Source organism: Phacochoerus africanus, chromosome 16 (assembly GCF_016906955.1).
Source record: "Phacochoerus africanus isolate WHEZ1 chromosome 16, ROS_Pafr_v1, whole genome shotgun sequence".
NCBI classification, from domain to species: domain Eukaryota; kingdom Metazoa; phylum Chordata; class Mammalia; order Artiodactyla; family Suidae; genus Phacochoerus; species Phacochoerus africanus.
Window position 1 is genome coordinate 25073410 of NC_062559.1, and position 23052 is coordinate 25096461.

A 23052-nucleotide genomic window follows, 5' to 3' on the forward strand; every position below is an offset into this window, starting at 1 on the left:
GACGTGAAAGATTACTCCTCTTTACAATTGCCTTCCCCTCTTCCTTGGGACAAGTGATTTTTATAATATTGTAAAAATTCATATCCATCCAAAGTGGAATCTGGAGAGATTTCTCCAAATAGCTTACCAAAACGACTAACACTCTCAACTCCATCAATAATTGCTTTGTAATCCAAATTTTCTTCCATTCCAACCTGTTAAAGAAGAATGATATTCTAAAAATGGGATAAAACATTTGACTGATTGTTCAATAAAAATGTCAAGATTAGTGAATAACATTTTAAGTATTCAAAAGCAATGTTCTCAAAAGGCACATTCTTTTCTTCACAGCAAGGTGAGCACAAATAAAGAAAAATCAGGTAACTTTTAAACTTTCCACTGAGAAAAAGACATTTTAAAATGCTACAATTCCCACTTCTGCTACAATTCCCACTTCTGCTGTATCACGATGACACTTTGAGTGTACAAATAAGCAAAAAGCAAATCTTGCAGTGTGTCAGTGCACAGATTCGCTCCAGCTGGAAGTGATGCGCCAATGAATACAAGAGTCCCCTTTGAAAGATCCCAGCCAAGGAGTTGCTCTCTTTGAAAACAACCACCACTTATCATTCTACTTGTGAGCCCTCCTATTTGTTAAACAGCGTTTTTTCGCATTTCCCATGATTAAAAAGTTAGTGCTACATCTCTAATGATTACCTCGAATAAAATGGATAAAGCTCTTAACTTCCCTTTTCCTTTAACCGCTTCTTCAAAACTTGAAAATCGGTCGGCATCAAAGCAGTAGATCTGCATCTATAAATGTAACAATGATGGCTTTATTACACACAAAGACTTCGCAAATGTTAGCCAAAAAGACAGTAAAACAATCGACCTGTTCAATACATTGTATTTGAAAAATTCTATACACTATTCTACAATTTGCGACGTTTCAAAATATTTGATCAATTACGTGTGTATACAACCACAGTTAGGATCACTTGCCATCCTTCAGTGAAGAAGGAAATTCAAAGTTAGATCTCGAACTGAAATGACCACTTTGAGATTTCCAGGGGATGCTGAATAATAAACACACTGGAGCAGTTATCAAATGCAGGAAATCATCAAACATTATTTTAACTATATTGATGGAATTCTTTCAAGGATGGCTGCATTCTTTCTTGAATGGACATGCTGCCCTTGATGATCTGAGTTACCAGTTTTGGACATTACTGTCCTGTGCTCGACGAACAGTGGAACTTTCAAGGGCTCCCTGCTTCTACCTAGAAAATGCCAAAGGAGCTTTCGAGTTCTTTGTGTAAGTCTCTGCCTGCTGCACGGCTATCCCTTGTTCCTCTCTACTTCCGTCCACAACAGCCTCTACTCTTACTGACAAGTTGGCGCTCCTCGCCTTGTGGGCTTGGAAATTAGATAACTTGGGTTTAGAGGTAGAATGAAGGGAAGAGCAGAAAGCCTCTGAGAAGATTAATGTGCGGTTAGGGCTATGATCAGAGAAATAATGAGTGTGAAGCAGAAGACATTTGCTCCCACCTTGGGTAGTCACCAAAACCTCTCCAGAGAAAAGATTTCTAAGCTGACCCCTGAAGCACGAGTGGCTTTAAAGCAGAGAGATGAAAAGGCGGAAGAGGTGAATGTGGGTTCAAGTCAGAGGGACTGGCTAGGAAATAACCTACAGGCAAGCAAGTATGAGAAGTATAGGAAACAAGGTAGTTTGTTAGGATTTCAGCTGAGCACGTGTGAGAGGAGGAGAGAGGGGGCTGCAGGGGTAGGCAGCAGGCAGGGGCCGCAAGGGGACTGGCTGTGAGGCCAGGGCAATGCCAAGTCCTTGATGGGGAGGGGGCAGGGCTAGAGGAAAGGGTACAGCGAAGGGATGGAGACGGGAGAGAAACTAGCTGCAGGGACTTGCAAATCCAAGTCAGAAGCTGAGATGGTCTGAACCTTTTTCTGGCCTCTCACACGCTTTAGAGGCAGAACTAAGGGGATTTGATTAGAGGATGTGGGAGGCCCCAAAGAACAAGCAAATCAAGGATGCCCCCCAATTTCCCTGCTTGCAAAATTATGTGGAGAGTGTTTTAAAAACCAAACAACAAAGACATTTCTGCGAGACGACTTGAGAGGTTTTTAAATAAGAAAAATATATGAGGTTAAGTACATGGATTCGGTAAAATTTATTTCACTGAATCATGGCTTTTGTTATTGTTAGGGTTTTTCTTGGTATTTCATCTTTGTTCTAAGTAGTCTTGAGAGAAAGTGAAACGCTCCAAAATAAGACTCTTGTGTGTTTTATGAGTTAACTTTTGTATTTTTGCAAACCAAATTTGACAAATACACTTTTCTTTAAGGATATTTAATATATCAAAAAAATTATACCCATAAATTTGAATGTGCTTATCCACATTAACATTTTTAAATCTGTCATGAAATAACTAACTCACCTTTATTATCATAACTATTTTGGATTATAAAACAGCTTTATTGTAGGTAATATAAAAAATATAGGAATTTTAAAGGAGAAAAGAAAAGGCACCTATAATACCATCACCCAGGGAAAATCACTGTTAATGTTTTCTTGGTTTCCTTCAATTATTATTATTTATTTATTTATTTATTTATTTATTTATTTATTTATGTCTTTTTGCCATTTCTTGGGCCGCTCCCGCAGCATATGGAGTTTCCCAGGCTAGGGGTCTAATCGGAGCTGTAGCTGCCAGCCTATGCCAGAGCCACAGCAACTCGGGATCTGAGCCGCGTCTGCAACCTACACCACAGCTCACGGCAATGCCGGATCGTTAACCCACTGAGCAAGGGCAGGGATCGAACCTGCAACCTCATGGTTCCTAGTCAGATTCGTTAACCACTGCGCCACGATGGGAACTCCCAATTATTTTTACAATGGTAACAATTCAATCTCTCATTTAATCCTCATAATAGCTTTATAGACAAGTGCTACTACTATTATGTCAATTTATCAGAAGAGAAACAGAAGCTTAGGGAAATCAAGTCGCACAATGTCATATAACCACTATTTAAATGATGAAGCCAGTATTCAAGTTTCGTCCATTTGACCCAGACTCTGTACTCTCAGCCACTAATTAATTAGTTTCACATTTTACAAAATTTGGAATGCTACTATTATGTATCCTATTTTACATTCCACTTGTTTTTTTTTGGCCACCCCATGGCATGTGGAAGTTTCCAGACCAGTGATCAAACCCTCACCAAAGCAGCAACCCAAGCTGCTGCAGTGACAAAGCTGGATCCTTAGCCCACTGTGCCACAAGGGAACTCCCACATTCTGCTTTTTAAAAGCATTAGTATCCTATTTTGAACCTTTTTTTGTGTGTAAATAAATCATTCAAAAACACGATTTTACAAGATCTATACTAATCCATCATAATGTATTTAATCATTTCCTTTTGTTTCAATTCTTATTAGTAAAAATAAATCTTTGCACAAATTTTTGAGCTGTCTTTAACTACTCTTTAGACTAAATGGTTACAAATTGAAATGTCAGTATTGAGAATAAAACATTTAAAGTTTTTGATAAAAACAAGCAAGCTGCTTCCCTGAAAGTCTACCAATTTATACTTTCTTCAGGCTTGTTTACACATTTCACTGTGCACTATTTATTACAAATGTATTTATTTTGCTTATTTTATTTTATTTTTATTTTTGCCTTTTCTAGGGCCGCCTTTTCTAGGGCCGCACCCGTGGCATACGGAAGGGGTCTAATCAGAGCTGTAGCCACCGGCCTACACCAGAGCCACAGAAACGGGGGATCCGAGCCTCGTCTGAAACCTACACCACAGCTCACAGCAACGCTAGATCCTAACCCACTGAGCGAGGCCAGGGATGGAACCAGCAACCTCATGGTTCCTAGTCGGATTCATTAACCACTGAGCCACAATGGGAACTTCTACTTTGCTGATTTTAAATTTGAAAATTTTTCTCATTTTAACTTAAGGTTTTTTGATTCTCCAGTATACTGATGATATTTTCCTCTTTTTTTCCTACTGGGTTATGGAAAGAATTTCATTCATTCACTCAACATTTATTGGTCATTTAAAACGTGACACTTGAATTACCAGGAAGTGGAAAAATAAATATGGGTCTTATTAAATTTAGTCTGGGGGGAAGGCAGATATTAACCAAGTAAACAAAATATTACTGTATAAATTCTAAAGTGTGATTATAAATGAATCATACTATATGCTAAATAAAATCCCAATGATTCAGAAAGTAAAAATAGTAACAAGTGGAACTACTGACTTACCTCAAGTGGAAATTTTTGTCCTTCTAAACTGTGCTCTGATCCATCAGAAGACATATTGCATTTTCCCCAGTGAAACGTTATCTTGCTTGCTTTGAATACAATTTCTGAAACTCCTCCACTGAGACGGTAGTCATTAGTGAGATTAATTTCCACTTAAAAAAAGAACAAAATTGCATCTAAGCTTCTGAAATTCAAAATGACAAATTTAAATTTTCTTCAATTCAAGTACATTAAGAAAATAATTTATTTTATAAAATAAAAAAAGTCACTATGTTGGAAGCTGAACGTTGTAACTCTGCATAGTATACTTAATGTATCCTATTGCTACAAATGTAAAATAAATGTTAAGGCCTGAAATGCCGTATAATACTAAAAGCAGGAGATGGTCAGTCCACCTGCCTTGCTTGTTTGGTGTCCTGAGATTGCTGGACGAAGCCCTGGGCATGAGAAGGTAGTGAGGCAACAGTTAAAAAGAAAGAAGAGTGGGAAGAAGAAAATTCTGTACCTCTACCTTCTCACACTCAGCCCATTTCTACTCCTTATCAGGCTGCTGTTTTTTTGTTTGTTTTTTATCTTTTTGTCTTTTCTAGGGCTGCACCCCAGGCATATGGAGTTTCCCAGGCTAGGGGTCTAATCGGAACTGTAGCCGCCGGCCTATGCCAGAGCTACAGGGATCTGAGCCAAGTCTGCAACCCATACCACAGCCCATGGCAACACTGGATCCTTAACCCACTGAGCAAGGCCAGGGATCGAACCCTCAATCCCATGGTTCCTGGTCATATTTGTTAACCACTGATCCAGGACAGGAACTCCCAGGCTGCTGTTTTTGTCCCAACTCCTTGTGCCTCCAGGCATCACCCCAGGCTTCATCAGGCTTCAGAACTTCTGTCCTGGACCGTGGCAAGGAAAGAGAGAGACCCCTTTCTACTGAAGGGGTTTTAGCCATCTCATGTTTGAACCCTCGGTGACAACTCTCAGAATCTTAAACTCTCCTGTTTGAGTTCCATAGCAGATACTATCTGACTGTATTTTAAGAGACATCTGGAGATGAATGATTCTCTTGAGAGCCTAACGCAAGATTTCAATGCCTCTCAATCAGATTTAAACAGCCTTTGTTCCAACAGGCAGAAACCACCTTTGGCACTTGGAACTGAATGCAATGGCCAGTGTAAAGTCTGCTGAATAAAACATAATGCTTAACTTTTAGGTTGTGCTTTTTTTTTTTTTTCAGTTGATACCAGCCAACCAGAGACATAAACTTTCATGAATAATAACAGGCACAATAATAATGGTCAACACTTATTTATCACTGACAACATGCCATCCATTATCCTACTTCATAGGCATTAAATATTTGATCCTTATACAACACTAGGAAGAAGATACCATTACAATCTCTATTTTACAGATAAGGAAGTTGAGTCACGTTGAGGTTAAGTAACTTGCTCAAGCTTCCAAATTGTGCTTTATTTACTTATTTATTTATTTATTGGTCTTTTTAGGGCCACATCTGCGGCATATGGAAGTTCCCAGGCTAGGAGTCAAATGGGAGCTGCAGCTGCTCACCTACACCACAGGCATGGCAATGTGGGATCCAACCTTTTCTGTGATCGGCAATGCCAGATCCTTAACCCACTGAGTGAGGCCAGGGATAGAACCTGCATCTTCATGGATACTAGTTGGGTTCGTTACTGCTGAGCCACAATAGGAATCTCAAACTGTGCTTTAAATAGCCAGTAGTAAACCTAAAAATCATGGCTCTAAAGAGCAAATGCTTGACTACACTCCACTAAGAAAAATAAACAGAGATTACATGCTTTATAACATCCTTTAAAACTGATAATTAAAACGTCAAGATTTGGGACAAGATATTCAATGTATTTAATTAATAATATAACATGTAATAATTCTCTTATTCATTCAACAAATATTCACAGAATGGTTAATATGTATTAGGCACTGATACAAAAAAATTCCTACCTTCATGGGACTTGAAATTAAATAGCCACACTCAAATAATTATATTACCAAAATATGAAAAATAGAGAAAAAATGTACTAATGCCAAAACCACCCCAATATAGCTATTATTACAGTGAGTATTTTTTAAATCTTTTCCTATAAGTATATTTGTTTTTACATAACTTCTGATACACATCTAATTTCATTTCAAATACAATATCAGAAAAAAGAATGCTGTTTCACTTTTGAAAACTTTTTTGGCTATTTTCTATGGTATTATATGTTGCATACCAAGAAAAAAAACTTAGAGACTGCTTCCTAAGTTTGGTATATAATATTAAACTTTCTATACAGAAGGGCTAGTGATTTCTTAAAATTCAAGTATAGTAGATTGCTATTTTCACGTCCAAATGTTTAATATAGCACAAGGCTGAGCAGACAAGATCAAACAAAATGCCTAAGAAAAAGAAATCCCCATTCACTAAGTGATTAACTAGTGATGAAGTTATTAAATTACATTAGCTACATATTACATTATCTTTATCATCTCTTTCAGTGGAGGCATCTTCACTGTTATACTGCTGGAGAATATGACATGATAACTTTGGTCATTTAATTTTTTGTACACATTTTTAAAATACCTAAACTTCCAATTTTCTATGCTATACTTGATTTTTTTCTAGCCATAGTTTCTATTCAATTTATAGTACCTTATTCAAAGGAAAATAAGATGAAAATAACCTAAACATACTCTAGGTCTGATAAACATATTAAAGTCACAAACAAAATGCAAACATCTTACCTGTTTTTCCAGTGTTATGAATGAATGTGTTTTCCAAAGAGGTCTTATCCCAACCCTGAAATTTAAGTTTCTTGAGATTCACATTTACTTGTGTAAGATCTTCATCAATATTGATAGGAGACTGTTTGGGGCTATTGCATGTTGGATATTTCTTTCCCCAGTTTTTTTGATTCAGTGCTCCTGGGGTGGGGGGAAGGTAAGAAGTTAGATTCTTAAAGTACCATGCAATAGCTGACTTTTATATTATAAAGTAGTTAACACATAGCATTAAAATAGATACAATAGTAGGAAAAATTGAGACACCTTTAAACCAATTCTTAAAGCAATTACTGTTGGCCCTCTATATCTACAGATTTCGTGCCTGCAGGTTCATCCAAATTTAAAGCAAAAATATTTGGAAAAAAAAATCCAGAATGTTCCATAAAGTCAACTTGAAATTGCCAAGTGCTGGCAACTATTTACATATCATTTGCATTGTATTTACAGCTATTTACATAGCATTTACATTGCATTAGGTATTATAAGTAATGTAGAAATGATTTAAAGAATAGAGGAGGAGGTATGTTGATTATATGCAAATACTACGGCATTTTACATAAAGGACTTGAGCATCTGAAGGTTTTGGTATTCAAGGGAATCCTGGAACCAATCCCCCGCTCCCATACTGAGAAACAACTGTATGCCTAGATTTAGAGTCTGGGTTTTAATACAATACACTATAAAAAGATGCTTATAGAACAAGTGCATGGTTCAACAGCAGCCTTGTATAGTCATCACGCTCTTCCAAATCAATGGAAAACCTAATTGTCATATCAGGTAGTAAGTCTCAGCTCAAGGTTCCAGGCTGGTGGGTGTCCAGGTGATAGAAGCTGAATTCTGACTTCTTCAGCACTCTCCATGGGAGGAGGCCCCTTTAGACTTTCTCTCATTGTTGCCATTAAGGAATATGGCTTAATTGCCATCTGCTCAGGATCGAATTTATAAAATTGTAATCACCAGGCTATCCTTGAAATAGGTCCTTCCTTCCCCTCGCCTCCCTTTTTTCCTATTAATAAAACCTACCAGACTTCATTTAACAATAAGATAACTAAAACAGGGCTTTCTATAAAGATTTTTTCTTAGAGTGAAGTGAATTTTCATCTGTTCCACAGAATGAATAGTCTACTAAACCAAAACTATCTTATGTTGCCTCTATTTCACCACTACCTGAAACCACAAACCATCTCTCATAACCTTATTTCATTGGACATTAACTTAGCTAGCACCCAAGCAGTGTTAAGAATGGGTATGTTTCATTTAAAGATCTATTAAAATATATGAAGTGTTGTGAGTCCAAGCCTTAACTTTGCTCTTAGGCTTAACTCCAGCATTTCTGTAGATATCCAATGAAAGAAAAAACAGGCAGCAGCTTATATTCTTTCACATGCATAAGGCCATGATTTTACATGACTGATGTTCAGACAAATGATAAGAAAACATACTCTTCATCTAACTCGAGTCTATCTTCTTTTTGTGATAAGGGAATCAGTGAGGATTGATTTCCATGCAAGCTCTCATAATGTGACAAAGCTGATTTTGCATAATTTAACCCAGGAAAGAAATAATAATTAGTCACACCATGAAACTGCTTCTACAGCCTGGAAAAATTAGGTAATTCATCTCCTAGTGAGGCATCCACCAGAATCAATAAAAGGCGCTGAAAACTTCTTTTAAGGTCTAGCTCTCTTCTTAGAGAGTACTTGAATACAATATGCTTTAAAAATGCAGGGGGATGCATATTTTGGCTTCTAGGAGCAGCTTTCAAGATTCAAGTAATAATATGTTAATTTCAATGTAAAGATCATTGGCATGGAGACAAGAAAACACTTATTTTACTACTGTCAATAAAAAAGCAGAAACAGAAATTGCAACACAAATCAATAAGACCCTTTTTCTTGCTTAAATTCTTTAAAACGGTACAATAAATTCCTTAGGAAGAGTCTCATAATTGTGGCACACAGAAATACAATATTTTAAGTCTCTAGTAACACTGCATATGATTTATAACCTGTTTTTTTCCATATCATGGTGCCTATCTTTACGTGGATTCTAGCTTAGCATGTCCGCAACCGAGACTTCTGCCCTGCAACAATTTCATCCTACAATCTTCACCTTCCCCTAAACACAGAAGCCATCTTGGAGCCTCTTTTCCCTCCTCAGCAAGACTTTTGGGTCTAACTTTAGAATATGCCCTTAATGGAACGTAAATTGGTATAACCACTATGGAAAACAGTATGGCGATTCCTCAGAAAACTAAATATAAAACTACCATATGATCCAGCAATCCCACTCCTGGGCAAATATCTGGACAAAACTATAATTCAAAAAGATCCATGCACCCCCTATGTTCATAGCAGCACTATTCGCAATAGCCAAGATAAAGAAACAACCTAAATGACCATTGACAGATGAATGGATTAAGAGGATGTGGTATATATACACAATGGAATATTACTCAGCCATGAAAAAGAAAAATAATGCTCTTTGCAAAAACATGGATGCAACTAGAGATTCTTTTTTTTGTCTTTTTGCCTTTTCTAGGGCCGCTCCCACGGCATATGGAGGTTCCCAAACTAGGGGTCTAAGCGGAGCTGTAGCCTCCGGCCTATGCCAGAGCCACAGCAATGCGGGATCTGAGCCTCATGGCAATGCCAGATCCTTAACCCACTGAGCAAGGCCAGGGATCGAACCTGCAACCTCATGGTTCCTAGTCAGATTCGTTAACCACTGTGCCATGACGGGAACTCCAGAGATTTTTGTACTAAGTGAAATAAGTCATAAAGAGAAAGATAAATATCATATGACATTACTTACATGTAGAATCTAAAATATGACACAAATGAACCTATCTGCAAAACAGAAACAGACGCACTGACATAGAGAACAGACTTACGGTTGCCAGGGGGTGGGGGAGAGCAGGACGAATGGGGAATGTGAGGTTAGTACATGCAAACTATTACATTTAGAATGGATGGGCAATGAGGTCCTACTGTATAGTGCAGGGAACTATATCCAGTCTATTGGGAGAGAATATAATGGGGGATGACACAAGAAAAAGAATGTATACATATTTTTATATATATGTTATCATTAGGTCACTTTGCTCTACAACAGAAATTGGCACAACACTATAAATCACCTATATTTTAATAAAAAAAAAATGAGGATGTCTTTTGTTTGTGAGTCTAAGCACTCAGAGGTCTAACATAGGATGGCAACAAGAAGGAAAAAAAGAAAACTGACCAATTAAAGAAGCATTTCTTTTTTCTTTCTTTCTTTTTTTAATGGCCATACCCTCTGCATACAGAAGTTCCAAGGTCAGGGATTGAATCTGAATGATTGTTGCAACCTATGCTGCAGGTGCAGCAATGCCGGATCCTTTAACCCACTGTGCTGGGCTAGGGATTGAACCCACATCCTTCATTGCAACTTGAGCCGCTGCTATCAGATTCTTAATCCACTGCACCAAGAGTGGGAACTCCTAAAGAAACATTTCTAAACTCAACTGCAGGTCACATCTGACTGTCATATGGCAATTTTGTTGAGTAGTTCCCACTAAACTTCTGCAGAAGGATATCAAAAAAAGACCTCATGCCTTTTTTTTTTTTTTAAATCTTTTTTAGGGTGGCACCCACAGCATAATGGAGGTTCCCAGGCTAGGGGTCTAATCGGAGCTGCAGCCACTGGTCTACACCACAGCCACAGCAACGCCAGATCCGAGCCACATCTGCAACCTATACCATGCCTCACAGCAACACCAGATCCTTAATCCACTGAGTGAGGCCAGGGATCAAACCTGCGTCCTCATGGATGCTAGTCAGATTCATTTCCACGGCGCCATGGTGGGAACTCCAAGACCTCAGGTCTTAAATGTATGTTGTTCAACGGCGTACAGCTGGATGATCTGGAGTCACTGGATGATGTCTGAAGTGCACCCAATGATTATAGCGAGTGTCTAAAACATCTACTAGATCATGAGTCCAAGTACCGTATAGGCTCAGGAAGCCTCCTTAATTTTTGTGATTAAAGACAAAATAAAAGAGTCAGAAGAGGAAAAAGGAGTTTTTTTTCCTTAGTGAAAAAGCTGTAAAACAGAAAAAGTCCATAAAAATAAGACTTGGAGGTTCTATTTACAAAGGACTCTGAAAAGAGAATGTTTCAAATCACCATAAGTAGGAAACCAGGGAAAGTAAATGATTAAGTGTTAAAATTGTGCCGAAGGATGAAACATAAATCAAAGAATCATTAAATATACTTTAGCTGTTTTAAATAACGAACCATTCAGGTTAACCTTATGCTTAAACATTATTTTTAAAATTCCCAAATTAATGGTTTTTAATTTTTCATGGGGAGATCTCAGTCATGTAGTAATTAAAGTCAGGATAACGTACCTGAGAAAGCAGGTGTACAGAATTCATTAGAACTATATTTTATCACTTGAGTGTTACTAGCAAATGTTGTGAAGGAAGAAATTAGGACATGCACCATAGCTGCCGCAGAAGATTATCAGGGTGATTTACATCAGGAGGACTGCAGAGAACTAAGTGTCAGCCCTAGAGAATTAAAATAAATTATTCATCCACATATTCATCCATTTATTGACTCACTTGAATTAGTACCACTCCTATAAATTTCCTGTGCTTACCTCTACTGGAGGACATAACAGACTGTACACTGTGTGTCAACTTATCTGTTGCCTCTATATCTTATTATCAAACCCTGAGTCTGGCACATGGTAGAAACAAATTAAGTGCTTGGGAAAGAGTCTTTGAACACCAAATGAAGGCATTCAATATTTACATCCTGTGCACTCTTTATATTCCAAGCAGAACGGAAAGCAACTGTAGGTTTTGTAGGAGACATGCACGGGTGCACGAGTTTCTTTGCTTGCTTGTTTATTCCTGCATTCCAGAAGGTGGGGGGCATGTTCAATAAAAAGGAGACAAATGCCTAAAGGCATGGATGGGATGAAAGAAGGTAAACATGGACAGCAAAGCACACAGTGCAGGCCTTGAGGGATGGGGAGAATCTTGCTTGATAGGCAGAGAGGGCACTGTCTGGTTGAGTGATGAACCTCAGCAAACTCCCGATGGCAGAGAAGTGCGGGCAATGTTCAGAGACAAGCGAGCACGCCAGCTCGGTCCGTGAGCAAAGAGGAAATGCTGAGGAATTCTACAGAGGGAGATGAAAAGGCAGGCAGTGATCAGACGTACCTGGGAAGGCCAGTGGGCGGCACCGAGGCTTTGGAAGCTCACTGCTGCTTGATCAGAGAACCTGAGCTGGCAGGAATGCAGATGAGCAGGAAGGGGGAGCTGCATAATTAGTAGCCATTACCATTGGTATCTTTTATTTGTCTTCATTCGATTGGTACATAACCCCTGTGCAATGGACTGAATGTTTATGTCCCTCCGAATTCATAGGTTAGAATCCCAATCCCTGTTCGGAGTGGGGCTTTTGGGAGGTGATGGTGTTCAGAGTGGGGCTTTTGGGAGGTGATTAGGTCATAAAGGCTCTGACTAACAGAAGGGATTAGTGCCCTTACGAAAAGGACTCTAGAGAGAGATCCCTTGCCCCTTCTGAAATGTGAGGGCACAATGAAAAAACAGCAGTCTAGGAAGCAGCCCTTACTAGAGATGAAATCGGCTGGTGCCTTGATCTGGACTTTCAGTCTCCAGAGCTGTGAGAAATAAGTTTCTGTCATTGATAAGCTACCCGTCTATGGTATTTCGTTACAGCAGCCTGAATGGCTAACATACCTTGTAATTATTTGAACTACAACATGTCTGTCTTTTATTCATATGGTAATTTCAGCACCGTTCTTAGAAGCTGACACTTAAGGATTAAATAAACATTTCCTGAATGAATAAATACTTCAATAAAATAACTACGGTTACTTACATTTCAACAGCTTTGCACTACACACCTTCAAAATACGAGCACATTCTAAAAAACATTCTGTGTGGGGAAGTATTATTCTACCATTTTCTGTCATAAAAATATCAACTGAGGCGAACTACGATTTAAAATAAAGAAGGATAGAGTAAAAAAATACCAATGCAGGTGTTTTAATATTCAAAGAAAAAAGTGAGAAAATGATGAAAATGAAAGTCAAAGAAAAAAATTATTCTGCTCTCTTTTTTGGCATGATTCCTGTTAAGCCTTATCTTCCAATGTTGGAAAAACAGACAACAATGATTATAACACAGTATAAGGTATTCAGCAGAGATCCACTGAAAATTCATACTAATATGATTTAAAAAATCCCAATATTTACTCCTTTTCAAGGTTGCCATAATTTGCTGATAATTAACAAGATTTGGATAACAGCAGATTTGGAACAGATTCTTTAAAGATAAGATATTATTAAGAAAAACATATACTGCTTTCAATCTTAATGAATTTCTTTTCTATTCTGGGTTTTGATATAAGAAAATGTTTGTGTCTCTATACATTTACATATAAAAATATTATTAAGAGGAAAACATAGATGTAATATTGGAATGTAGACTGCAGTAATGATGGTGGCATTAATTGTAAGCAATTGCTTTGAATAAATGCCACTCAAGATTCCACATACTATATATCAAAGCTTTATAAATTACTCTGGGTTTGCTATGCATGTTCTAACAAATACACCAGAAGCCAAAACTTATGTCACTGAAACTGCATAAAGCTATCAGCAGTGAATGTCTTGGATTCAAATTTCCGTTTATTTATTCCCTGCTGTAGAGCACAGAGAATGGGACCCAGTATTCTGTGATCATCTATGTGGGAAAAGAATCAGAGAGACAGAATATGTGTATCTGTATGACTGGGTCACTTTGTTGTACAACAGAAATTACCACAACCTTGTAAATTAACTACACAAAAACTTAAAGAAAGAAAGAAATAGATTTCGATTTATTCAAATATAAAAATGAAATAAATCACTGTTATTTTCAATAGAAGCATAGTATTTAACTTAGCACTCTGGCAAAATGGAAAGATGATATATCTAAGTAGACACTTTTCAGATGAGGCAATAGGGTTCTTGAGAAAGGGGGCTTCCTCAGAGATAAGAAAATACCCCCCCACACACACACACACACAAAACACTGAATAATAGTAACTGAGTAATTTTATGTCACACCAGTAAATGTCATCACATAACTTGAAAGCAAAGGAAGAAGGATGTCTGAGAGAACTTACCACGTTGAGAAAAAGAATGAGGATGTATTTTCACACACACAAATCAGCGTGCCTGTTTATGGTTTTGGTTAAACAGAGGTTTTTGGAGCTAGAAAGAGCAAAGCAGCTGGGTGAAGAGAGATACTGGCTGCTGTTAAAACTGCACTCAGTGGATAAATTCGACCAACTTCAGAATGAGAAGCTGTTTAGTCAAGAATGCATTTTCCTTTAGCATCTATCCCAGTAGGACACTCACATCAGGGCAGCAGAAAATCTTTGCAAGCCTGGCAGATGTATCCAAATGACAAAGGGTCACACATGTCAGGAAAAGTAGTTATCAATTTATTCAGGAAACTACGAGCTCAAAAGTTCCTTAAGTACTACGATAGTGAAGAAAAATTATTAATTGAAGTTCAGTATAAGGAGAGAGAGAGAGATCAGAAACTTATTTCAAAGTTTCTGTTTAAATTTTTAAGGCTTTTTCAGGTTGGAAAAATCCAAAGTTAAACAAACATAAAACCTTAAAAAAACAGTAACAATAAAAATTACTGCTCTATAATGCAATAAACAACTTAAGTTTTTCCAGATCAAAGGGGGGAGAAACACAAGATGAAGAAGATCTAAGGACACTCATAGTAAAATACTATTACTCTGAAGATAAGTAATCACAACCAGATAACATGTGGATATAAATGAGGTTAATGAATAGAACCAGTAGAATGGTACTCACAGTGGGACACAACTAACCATGGTTTAATCAGAAAATGTAATGAAGTCTATAGAAAAGTAGAGAAGAATTGAATTAAGGCAGAAAATTACAGGGGTACAAACTAATGCAAAAGAATCAAAGACTAAAAGTAGAATGTCATTTCAAAGGGCTTGGAAATGTTTAAGTGATCTTTATTGGAAAGTGAGAAAAGGACATATACACACAGGATGACTCCCAAGACCCTGCTGGAGCATACCTGGGTGTATCATGGTAGCCACCATGTTTATAGACAGAATGGATGGAAAGAAAGACTGTGCATCTGGTTTTCCACCTACAGACAGATTCCCATGGAAGTTCACTACGTGATCAAAAATATGGGTCTGAGAGTCATTAAGAAGTCTGGACCAGAGATAGAGACTGGGGAATATCAGCACAGGGGCTAATTTAAAACCATGAACATGGATGAAATATTTCAATTAAAGGTAATAAGCAAGAAGGTTGATGATAAGACACTGAATTAACATTTAGGGAGCATAAAAGGAGGAGGAAGCACCCAAAGAAATGAAGAATAAGTAGCCTGAAAGAGAATTGCAAACTTAGGAGAGCATGATGGTTCCTAGTCGGATTCATTTCTACTGCGCCACAACCAATGATATAAAAAGTTTAGCCTGATGACTGTGTACCTGAGAAAACTGTCTTCACCTTACTTTTATGCTTGTAAAGTGTCAATAAAAATTTGCTTTCACCAAGAGCAACATAAAGAATAATTTCAATGAAATTAGAACACACCCTCACACCATGCACAAAAATAAACTCAAATTGGCTTAAAGACTTAAACATAAGACAAGATACCATAAAACTCCTAGAAGAGAACATGGGCAAAACATTCTCTGACATCAACCACACAAATGTTTTCTTAGGTCAGTCTCCCAAAGCAATAGAAATAAAAACAAAAATAAATCAATGGCTCCTAATACAACTTAAAAGCTTTTTGTACAGCAAAGGAAACTATAAAAAAAAAAAAAAGACAACCTATGGAATGGGAGAAAATAGCTTCAAACTATGCAACCAACAAGGGCTTAATCTCCAAATATACAAACAACTCATACAAACTCAACAGCAAAAAAAACAAACAACCCATTTGAAAAGTGGGCAGAAGACCTAAATAGACATTTCTCCAAAGAAGACATATGGATGGCCAATAGACACATGAAAAATTTCCCAATATATATATGTTCTTTGTCTTTTCTCTTTTGTCATTTCTTAGGGCCACATCTGCAGCATATGGAGGTTCCCAGGCTAGGGGTCTAATCTGAGCTGTTGCTGCCGGCCTAAGCCACACCCACAGCAAAGTGGGATCTGAGCCGAATGTGTGACCTACACCACAGCTCAGGGCAATGCCGGATCTTTAACCCATTGAGCAAGGCCAGGGATCGAACCCCCAACCTCATGGTTCCTAGTTGGATTTGTTTCTGCTATGCCAGGATGGGAACTCCACTCAACATTATTAATCAATAGAGAAATGCAAATCAAAACTATGTTGAGGTATCACCTCACACCAGTCAAAATGGCCATCATTAGTAAGTCTACAAATAACAAATGCTGGAGAGGGTGTGGAGAAAAGGGAACCCTCCTATAGTGTTAGTAGGAATGTAAATTGGTACAACCACTATGAAAAACAGCATGGAGGTACCTCAGAAAACTAAATATAGAATTACCATATGACCCAGCAATCCTACAAAACTTTCATTGAAAAAATACATGCACCCGTATGTTCATTGCAGCACTACTCACAATAGCCAAGACATGGAAACAACCTGAATGTCCATCAACAGATGGATTAAGAAGATATGGTGTATATATATATGCAATGGAATACTACTCAGCCATAAAAAAGAACAATATAATGCCACTTGCAGCAACATGGATGGAAGTAGAGGTTCTCATACTAAGTGAAGTAAGTCAGAAGTAGAAGACAAATACCATATGATATCACTTATATGAATCTAAAATATGGCACAAATGAACCTATCTATAGAGAAGAAACAAAATCATGGACATGGAGAACAGACTTGTGGTCGCCAAGGGGGAGAGGGAGGAAGGGGGACGGACTGGGAGTTTGAGGTTAGTAGATGCAAACTATTGCATTTGGAGCAGATAAGCAATGAGATCCTGCTGTATAGCACAGGGAACTATATCTAATCACTTGTGATAGACCATGATGGAGGATAATGTTAGAAAAAGAATGTATATAAATGTATAACTGGGTCACTGCTGTACAGCAGAACACTGCAAATCATCTACAGCAAAAATGTTTTTAAAAAGAGTAGTTTAATGGCAGCGGATTCCTTAAACATGTATATTGCTGGATAATAATAAACATTATGCGACATTAGTGATCATTTTGATTGTTCTTTATTACAGAATAAAACCAGAAATGTTTCCTAAAATAATAATAGAATGGGCTAGAATTGAAAAAAAAATCCTCTGAAGAACTGAAGCCCTGTTTTTCTTTTGCATAAAAATCTACCTTTTCTCAGTCTTGCTTTACATCATGGTCCTTCCAAACAAGGTGAATGTTCTCTAGACAGACACTCAAATGTCTATTGCTTGAGGGAAATGACAACTAAAATTGAATTTTTCATGAGCAATTTGAAATAAACTGTTTAATGAGCTAAGAGAACCTCTGAAATATAAAAGGAATACATGATAAAAATTATTACCAAATTAAAAGCCTGAAATGAGAAAATAAAAAGTGTTTTAAGTGATTTCTATTTAAAGACAGCAAATTTAATGCTTGGTTTAAAAAATCTTAAAGTTGACTCATGAATTGTACTAAATTGTTTTAGTGTGGCAATAAATAGCATGTGAGAACCACCTAGTCTATTGCTGTGTCTCTAGCCTTTCTGTTTACTGCATCTCCATTTTTTAAAAAATTAATCTCAAATCAGGAAACCCTGAACACAGACAAGTCTGAACAGTGGCCTTTTCATTTTTTTTTCTAATTTATTTTTTAGTGATATTTAAATGTAAGAGTTTTTGAATTAAATAATTCCGGTAATGACAATTTATAAATCAGATATAATGAGCAGGTAAATCGACTTACATTGCAAAGAGATTTACTGTAACAGTCCATTAAACTAGCAAGTAGCCCCACTTTTTACATATATACATAAAAAGACTAAAGACTTTAAAATGACTAGAGGCTTTAAATTAAAATGTTATGGGTCACCGCTAAGGGACTATCAATCCCAGATAAAGAAAAAAATGTTAAAATTGTCATGCAAGTCAAATATATTTGATTTTTAATAAATTGAATAAATATCTTGTATGCAAAATCAGGCTACATTTACATGGACTCAAATGTATTCTCTTAACTGTGTCCACCTTGTATCCAGCTCAGTGGAAGATTCTGCAACAGTCTTTTCAGTAACTACAGATATAAGCAGATTCTCTCTTTGGATGAGTAAATTCCCTGTTCCTGCGTGACTAACCAAAGATGATACGCTAAGGAGCTGGGGCAAAGGAAGTGAAGCAAGCAGAGAAGGGAAGCCTGGTGAGAAGTTACAGAAATCCCAAGGAGGGCTGCTACAGGCAGCAGAAGGTGATGAAGAGGCAAGGCTGGCTTTTGAGCCAGCATGAGCTAGATCTTTGAAAAACTGGGAGGCCCCAGCTGACATCTGCTGGACATTTTCAACTAGTTAATGCTGAAGAATGGCCAAAATTAAGAACCAGGTAAAAGTCAACAATGCACAGGCAGAAGAGCAAATTCCTCTCTTGCTTTGATTTACTTAAAGTGCCTCCATAAACACCATTAACAAACAAACAAAAACACCACATTTCTAAAAGGTGTTCAAGACAGTCAAATTAGGAAAACTCTTCAAATAAGCCACTCTTCTCACTGCCCCCAAAAAAACATTAAAAAGTTACGTTAATAATACCAAAAAGTCTTAATAAACAATGTTTTTCCTCCGTGGTAGAGAGTTGAGGTTATAATCACCTCAACTCAAAGAAGCCACTGTAACATTTGCTTAAGAAATCTATCTAAAATGTTGGAAGTTTCAAAGAAGCTGACCCAAGACTATATGTCTACAGAGATAGACAAATTTGGTTAGCACAAAATATTTATTTTCAGCAAATTCACTGTGATTCCATTTGGAAGTTCTCTGGGGTGACAAAATGGAGAAAATCTTTCAGATCTAAGATCTAATTCCATCATAACTCAGCATGCCCTTGTTGAATCACTTGGACTTTGTACTCTCCTAAATAAAAAATATGTTTTATGAATTAGTCTTCTGATTTCATGTTCAAAGAACACGTGTCTGTGACCTTGATGAGTAACTGGAAGGTGAATACTGGCCACAAACATGGTATGTTTCTAAATCCACTCTTTCTGATCCTATTCTTTGAACTTATAGGGGTCTGCTACTGATTGTCTCAGTCTCAATATAACAAAATATATATTTGGTTAATATGTCCAGATCTGAAAACACAAATATAGATTTTTCTTCAGGATTTCCCATTGTGGTGCAGCAGAAACGAATCCAACTAGGAACCATGAGGTTGCAGGTTCGATCCTTGGCCTTGCTCAATGGGTTAAGGATGTGGCGTTGCCGTGAGCTGTGGTGCAAGTGTGTAGGTCAAAGATGCGGTTAGGATTCCGGGATCCCGAGTTGCTGTGGCTGTGGTGTAGGCCGACAGCTGTGGCCCCAGTTGGATCCCTGGCCTGGGAACCTCCATATGCCGAGAGTAAGGCCCTGAAAAGCAAAAAAATAATAAATAAATAAATAAATTTTTCTTCAATGAGTGTAGGATTTAGACGGAGAAGAAATGCATAAACAATCAATGCAATAAGAATGAAAGGTACTTTAATAAAGCTTTGTTTAGGTGATCAGTTCCCTGGGGTAACGTGACTGGTTTTGAAAAGGAGATGAGGTGGAGTGTAGAAAGCTGAGTATACAGATTCGCTAAAACAGGATTACTTCTGCTTTCTTGCCTGAGCCAATATCACCAGTTCCCTCGAAACTAGAGAAGACAATGGGGTTTTGATATTTACCTGCAGCTCTCCTACCTGGATCTTACTTTGCTCCTTCACCTATATCCGGCATTGGGGTTGTATGCGTGATCTGCCAAGTCTGACTCTCCTGGCTTCTGATTATAGCTGGTCCATTACAGAATCTCAGAAATGGGAAAACCCACCCTAGTTCACTTATTCAATCATTGCTTGAATCCTCTATACAATACTCTTAAGAGTAAGTTTTCTGCCTAGGCATAAATATGGCCGATGTTAGGGTCTCTTTAACTCAGTCTAACTTCGATTCTGGATTTTTTTCAAGGTCAGAAAGTCATCTCCTCTATCAAAATAAGTTACTCTCCAAAAGTAATTCCTCTCCAAATTACATTTACTTGGGGCCACATAAAACATTTAGTTATTTTCCCACAGGATGACCCTGTATATGAACATGGACACTGTGGTCGCCTGAGCCTTATCCTTTTCATGATAGAGTCACACTTGCTTCACATACATCAAGACTCTTTATCGACCCGGGGAGCTTCTTCCAAATACTCTCCACGTTGTCTGTATTCTTTGTAAAGCTTGGCATCTAGAGCAGGGCACAGCGTTCTTTAAACAATGAAATATGGAAATAGAGATGCATTTTCTAAGCTACAAAAGATAACTGAAACTTTATCATAATAATAATAGCAGCAACTTACATGCGTATAGTGCTTTCTTTGGGAAATAGCATGGCATAATGTTGGAAGTATGGGTCCTGAAGTCAGACTTCCTGGGTGAAAATCATGTCCCCAACTACTTCTCAGATGACTAAGTTCATAGGTAGGTCTCTTTACCTTTCTATGCCTTGGTATCACCACTTGAAAACATGGACCACATTAGGATAAGCCTCAGAGAATTGAGGCTTACATGAGCTACTACAGAGAAAACCATGAGCACAGTGTTTGAGACAAAATAACGGGTTATATACTCTCCTTTTTACCAGATTTCACTCTTTCTTAATCACACCAATCTTCTTTGTGTGTCAGCACCTCTGCAGGAACCATGCTCTTGCTTGAAACACAGATGCCCTTCCTTCCACTGGCAGTCTCCTTCTCTTCCTCCAGATTATGGCTGAAATGCCTCCTCTTAGAATGACATTTCTTTCTTCTGCTAAGCTATTGCCTATCACATCATGATGCCTATTTATTTTTTTTTTTTTGACAATACTTCTTACACTCTGCCATTATTTTGTTTGGTTATTTGTTTTTCTTTCCCTAATGGAATGGAAGCTTAATCAGAGGAAGTACCTTCCTGTCTTGTCAACTGTTATATTTATAAAGACCACTACTGAGAAAATAAATGGATAAGTATCACCTACAATTATTCTTATTATTGTGTTTATTAGTATTTATCATGTCTCTTAGTTCTCATGAGTGATGTGTGAAGCAGGCAGATGAATGAATTCACATTTTTAGAATAACTAAAATATATAGCGAAATGTATTTCACAAATGTAAGGGGAAACACGGCCACTAAAAATGAATAAACCCACCAAAACTCTCTAAACATTTCCTAGCAGCTGCAGAGAATTTGGTTCAATGGAGCATGAAACTCTATTTCATGTGCCCTAGTTCATCATATTAGGAAATTTCAATGTGTATTAAAAGGAAACAGTTATTTAGAACCAAGAATGATAATGTTATCATGACAGATAATTTAGTTTAGTCTGGATTTGGCCTCACAAACAAAATTCTAACGGAACCTAAGTAACAGAATCTGAAAGAGTTACAAAACAAATTTTCACTGTGACATCCTACTTTCTTTTATTTCAGTTAGAATTTCTGGCAGACTTGAATAAAGGGAATCTCTCATGAAATGATGTATTTCTGAGGCCTCTGTATTATTTTCTAATCCAAATTATTTCCACAGAAAAATCATTAAACGATGTAAAATTACCAATGAATTATCTTTGTTTTTCAATTAAAACTAGAGGTAATCCCAATAATCGAAATTAGTTTAATCAAATTTCTACTCTAATAGGCATTATTTGTGGGCTCTATATTACATTTCCCTTTTTTCTATTAAACAATTAAAATTTACATGTATCTCCATGTAAAAAGCAACACAAATGACTACAGATTAAAACAGTAAAAGACTGTGTTTTAACCTTCTTCACCTTCTATTCCTCTTTTAAAAGGTAAGTCTTGCTAACTAGTTGGTATACTTATTTCCCAGTATCAATAGGAAATTGATTCCAGGACCCCCTCAGATACCGAAACTGATGGGTGCTCAAGTCTTTTATATAAAATGGTGTAATATTTGCATATAACCTATGCAGATCTTCCTACATATTTTAAATCATAGCTAGATTACTTACCTAATACAATGTAAATGGCATGTAAATAGTTGTAAATACAATGTAAATGCTGTGTTAAAATTGTTGCCAGGACCCAGGCAAATACAGTTTTACTTTTTGGAACTTTCTGGAATTTTTTTTTCTAAATACATACATTTATTTTAACAGCTGCATCATGGCATATGGAAGTTCCCAGGCCAGGGATGAATCCAAGCTACAGCTGAGACCTATGCCACAGCTGTGGCAACACTGGATCCTTAACCCGCTACACCACAGCAGGGATTCCATTTTTCAGAATATTTTCAATCTATAGTTGGCTGAATCCAATATTCCTATGTGGAATTTTCTTTGTATTATTAGGACTCCGATTCCCTGTGCCAGGCCGTCATTTTGAGTGGATGCCCTCCTCACCTCTTTTAACATCTGACACTCTGACCTGGTCAATCCTCCTTGGGTTGACCCCTCCACTGGCACAAACATTTATTTTGCTGGGTCTCTCCTCATGGTTTTAGGACTGAAATATTCAGGATGAAATATGTCTATGCATTTGCACTTGTAACACATGCATCTACCTGTAATCATTCTCTTCTTACTTTTCTTTGTAAGTCAGAATCATGTTACATATGTCAATATGATTTGAGTGGTGTCTCTAAACAATAAGTGTTTTAGAGATCACTCAGTGTCAGCATACTTAATTCTGCCACATTTTAAAAAGTGGCCATATATGGTATTCCATAGCATGAATATACTATA

At 37.3% G+C, this 23052-nt stretch overlaps 1 protein-coding gene across 2 annotated transcripts in view; it reads right to left on the reverse strand.

Annotated features, from left to right (window-relative positions):
• PTPRZ1 (protein tyrosine phosphatase receptor type Z1) overlaps positions 1 to 23052 on the reverse strand; it is a 181335-nt gene that overhangs the window by 80150 nt on the left and 78133 nt on the right. For both annotated transcript variants that reach the window (XM_047763545.1, XM_047763544.1), the window contains exons 3-6: positions 7034 to 7213; positions 4271 to 4422; positions 697 to 792; positions 128 to 194 (exon numbers count right to left, since the gene is read on the reverse strand). In XM_047763545.1, coding sequence (XP_047619501.1) covers positions 128 to 194; positions 697 to 792; positions 4271 to 4422; positions 7034 to 7213 — 495 coding nt within the window. The remainder of the gene's footprint in view (positions 1 to 127; positions 195 to 696; positions 793 to 4270; positions 4423 to 7033; positions 7214 to 23052) is intronic.